Raw genomic sequence first — 4,023 nt, 5'->3', positions numbered from 1 at the left:
TGAGAATACGTTCCGTATTTACCTTCCATCTCACCCCGGACCTGGTGGTGCCCATCAACATGGACCGGCTGAAGAAATTCCAGGGGTACTGGTCTCGTGCGTATGATGACGACATACCAGAACGGTTGCTGCGCCGCACACCATCGGATGACAACTGGAGGCCAGCGTTCGACGAGGGCGATCCGAACGACGCGTTGCTCGCCTCTGAGTTTTTGCTGGAAAGCAGCATTGGTGGACGGGTCCAGTTCCCTGACGGAGACTTAGCGTACATGAATGTGGAATCCCCGATCTCAAAGGTCTCGGTAAAACGGAAACGTCCGAAGGGTGAGTCTGAGTACCTCGTGTAACATGCAGATGGCCTTTGTTATTGTACGCCACGTTCAAGATTGACCGAGTACGTCTCGTTTATTACGGAGTACGAGAATACGGTGCGAGCTGAAAAAGGTTTACCGTCCCTACGGCGTAGCCTTCGTCCGGCGGAAGTTGACACTGAACCGTCGGAAGTGTTCGAGTTTTAGTGGGACGCGCGTATGGATCGGTTTCCGGACAACCATGCTGCGAGTATTGTGTATTCATGTCTTTGAAAAAAACGGAAAGGGGATGGAGCCAGAAAGTGAAGAAAAGAAGTCTTTTCGACGCGAGCTGCTCACTCGTCCGTGTCGTGAAGTTCGGCGTCGATTTTGCGTGTCCAATTGGTCCGACAGGGCGTCGTTTTCGCTGTAGTCGGGATCGTCCAGTCGTTTTCGTCGTCATCGCCCGAGTCGAGAGTGTTGATTTTGCCGGCCTTGACAGCACGAAGAGGGGATTGGTTCCAGAACGCCATCTTGGCTGTTTTTCCGTCCCACGTATGCGTAGTTGCCGGCGCCACCACTCGATTGGTCCAAGAATAGCCCAGTTTGTCGTCAGCGAACTGTACGGAGACGAACGGATACGGTTCCGTACGCCACGGGCAGTTCTTGTCGACAAACGTTTTCGTCGTGGCGGCCAAACTCGCTAGCATGGAGGAGGCGTCGAGCTTTCCACACTTGAGCTTACACTGGACTGCGGGGTGGGCGGTGCGCGTTGCAAGTTGTGCAACTGTCGCCATCAGGTCGTGCGTATACACAACACTGCCGGGTTCGCTTGGATGCGGCACGGACGGAACGTCGGGCCAGAAACATATTGATTGCTTGAGCCAATAGTCGGCGACGATGTGATTCCGCTTGGGGTCCCCTGCGAGAATTGCGCGCGGCGTTGGCGGCTTCAACTTAAGGATCGCCAGGCGGGATGAGGGAAGCACAGGAAGTGGACGAGGCTGCTGCTGTAGTCCGTATTGTCCATCAACAACTGCAGCTCGGTGTACAAGTACATGACCTGGCGGATCAAGGAGTCCAACTGGTTCGTTGAATACGGCGAATACGTCCGCTCCCACAGTTTTTGTCCGTACAGACGCCAAAACTTACGGACAGCATTGTTGAAACGCGTCACGTGCAGTGCGTTGAGACCGTCGCAGTCGGGCAATATGGACCCGGCCCGGAGGTATCGCGTCCACGGCTTTATTTTGTGCACTTGGTCGTAAATGTCGAGAAGACTCTGGGGGAAATGAGTCATCCGTCCGTACCCGTTTGGTCGGGATCATGGCTGGTTTTGAGTTTCTTGGTTGGCCGGCTCTCCTCATCGACAGCCGTCTTCAACGAACGAACGGATTTGCCTTTGGTTACAGTGATGCTCGTCGCCACGGGTAGTATGTCTTGTCCTTCCACGATGGCTCCGTCTTTCGCTGTCATGGCCGTACCATCCTTCCTTAGCATGGTGCCGTACGCGATGACCGGTAGTGATGGTTTGAGCGGTAGTGCCGAAAGCGTTGGTACGTCCAATAAGGACGTAGATATACGTGTTGGAGGTGCCGTAGCCATCCCATACACTCCGCTGTACTCACAGACCCGTTGCACGGCTTCACCAACGGATGGCGACTCGTCGCATCCGGCCTCGAAAGCATTGACCAGAAGCTCCACGTTTTCAGGATTCACGAAAGTGAATTGCTTAATCGTCCAGTTCCAAAACTGTCGAACGGAACGTATGGTGCCGTTCGTGTCTAAACACTTTGCGTTCGAAGACTAGACTTCACATGCGTTTGCGCATGCGATCAAAAGCCTTTTGGTTCTCGGCGTACACTCGCTCGTGGGCACGCACGAGCTGGCCAAGTGTCCCGTTCTCTTCTCTGGCCCGCTTCAAGTCCTCGTGTATGTCGTCGTAGCGCTGCACCCAATCGGTTTTGCGGGTGTCATCGATCGTCGGGATCGTGGCCTGAGACAGACGACTCGCTTCGAGTTGCCCGCTGCGGCCATGATCGTTTGAGCCAGCGCCTTGATAGTGTTGGTGGAACTTTCGTCCGTAGTGGTCGGTTTGGCGAATGGCCCCTGAAAGTCAAGATGAAGGGTCTAGTCAAATCAGGAGATTTGACGTGAAGTCCGGAAGAATATGAGAGAATTGACCACTCAACGTTGGTGACGGATGACGCGTGTCCGGTTACGTGAGTATCCGTATTTCAAGCTGTACTGACTCTAAAGTGACCCCCCAAGATTTTGACTGTATAAGGTTAACAACAACACAACAATAGTATTTGCTCTGAATACCCCAAGTGTTTGCCGTTGTTCCTGTACGTGTCTCGACCACCCCATTGAGATCCGTACAGAGACCGCATCGTTCCCATTGAGATCCGTACAGAGACCGCATCGTTCCCCCGAGTACATACCCTTGATTTGTTACGTTTTACGTGACAAGAACCACAGACTGCTCTTGTGCTTGTTTTGTGCTTTGACCAGCTTTTGTAACTTTTCAATTGTAACTTGACAGAACTTTGACCAATCAAAAAAATGTGAAATGAATCTGTCGTTTTTTCCCTATTATCTGTACATAATACATTAGACTAAGATGCATGCTGATTGGTCAATAGCACAGTATTGTTGGCGATGCGTAGAAAGATGTGGTGGGTGCAGCGCAGGTGGCGCGTGAACCATCCATCGTAAGTGCCGTCGGACTTGACTTGCTGCCACGTGGTACTGGGTACGACAACAGTGTTGATGGCAGGGGCGCGGTTGCCACGTCCGTCGATCGACATGAGGGCGACAGCAACGACAGCAACACACACACGGCAGTGGTCGAGTCCATGATGTCAAATTGAAAAGTTGGAATGAGATTGGGATCAATGATTGGATAGTGGGCATATTATTAGCCAGTCATTGGCGAAATAGTTGAGGAGCCCAAAATGGGATGAAATTGCGTCATGTACTGGCCTTATCAATATTGTATTGTGTATTGTATTGGTCTAGACAAGTCGAACAATCAATTATTGCAATATATTGAATTGTATTGACAATAATAAACAATATATTGAGGCATGTATTTTACTCTACGGTATGTCAGATCCGATGTCTTCATCATCTTCGTTAAAATCGTCATTATTTTCATCTTGACTGTCATGGACAACTGATGCCACAAGCGATTGATCCCAAAGATATCGATTTGATTTTAAATACACCAGTATTTCGAGAGTTCTAGGACTAAATGACTGCCGATGTGGAGAGTACAGACGCTTGCACAGGCTGAAAAGCTGTTCAACATCATTTGATGTAGGCACAATGAAGGACGTGCACACATAGCCAGAAAAAGACATTGTCTCTTCGCGCTGCGGTTTCAAGGTCTACAACGCAAAGTCATCCTCGCTCTGATGTGGGCCGCATCCACAGTAGATGCGAATTTTTTTGATTTTGATTGGATCATTAACACTCTCTATCTCGCGATGTAGGGGCATTTGAGGCAATATGACTACTGCATGTTGTGCGTCATGTCTTTGACAGTGTTTTGGCCGTATTTGTGAGGGTGTGGGGCATCCATGCGCCTGGCGCGGCAGACGCGAAAAACAGCCACCGCGTGAACAGGCCTAATCCCGCCAGCGCCAACAAGAAAGTGATCGGTTACCTGCGTTGGAGCGTGGTCATCGGGTCGGACTCGGTTGGTCCGGCCTGGGTCACGCATAATATG

At 51.0% G+C, this 4,023-nt stretch overlaps 4 protein-coding genes across 4 annotated transcripts; 1 reads left to right on the top strand and 3 right to left on the bottom strand.

Annotated features, from left to right (window-relative positions):
- Positions 1-59: 59 nt before the first annotated feature.
- Positions 60-390, top strand: H257_15572 (hypothetical protein; the record flags this gene model as incomplete). The annotated part of the gene is made up of 2 exons (XM_009843724.1): positions 60-302; positions 355-390. The coding sequence occupies 2 exons, from the start codon at positions 60-62 to the stop codon at positions 388-390; spliced, it is 279 nt and encodes a 92-aa protein (XP_009842026.1).
- Positions 391-646: 256 nt separating this feature from the next.
- Positions 647-1,087, bottom strand: H257_15571 (hypothetical protein; the record flags this gene model as incomplete). Its single annotated transcript, XM_009843723.1, has 1 exon — positions 647-1,087. One exon carries the CDS (start codon positions 1,085-1,087, stop codon positions 647-649), a length of 441 nt encoding a protein of 146 aa, XP_009842025.1.
- Positions 1,088-1,242: 155 nt separating this feature from the next.
- Positions 1,243-1,590, bottom strand: H257_15570 (hypothetical protein; the record flags this gene model as incomplete). The annotated part of the gene is made up of 1 exon (XM_009843722.1): positions 1,243-1,590. One exon carries the CDS (start codon positions 1,588-1,590, stop codon positions 1,243-1,245), a length of 348 nt encoding a protein of 115 aa, XP_009842024.1.
- Positions 1,591-2,103: 513 nt separating this feature from the next.
- On the bottom strand, positions 2,104-3,150 carry H257_15569 (hypothetical protein; the record flags this gene model as incomplete). Its single annotated transcript, XM_009843721.1, has 2 exons — positions 2,104-2,399; positions 2,997-3,150. The coding sequence occupies 2 exons, from the start codon at positions 3,148-3,150 to the stop codon at positions 2,104-2,106; spliced, it is 450 nt and encodes a 149-aa protein (XP_009842023.1).
- Positions 3,151-4,023: the final 873 nt, after the last annotated feature.

This window comes from Aphanomyces astaci, assembly GCF_000520075.1.
Source record: "Aphanomyces astaci strain APO3 unplaced genomic scaffold supercont1.71, whole genome shotgun sequence".
NCBI lineage: Eukaryota > Oomycota > Saprolegniomycetes > Saprolegniales > Verrucalvaceae > Aphanomyces > Aphanomyces astaci.
The sequence above is the reverse complement of the archived record's forward strand: the minus strand, read 5'-3'. Positions and strand labels throughout refer to the sequence as shown.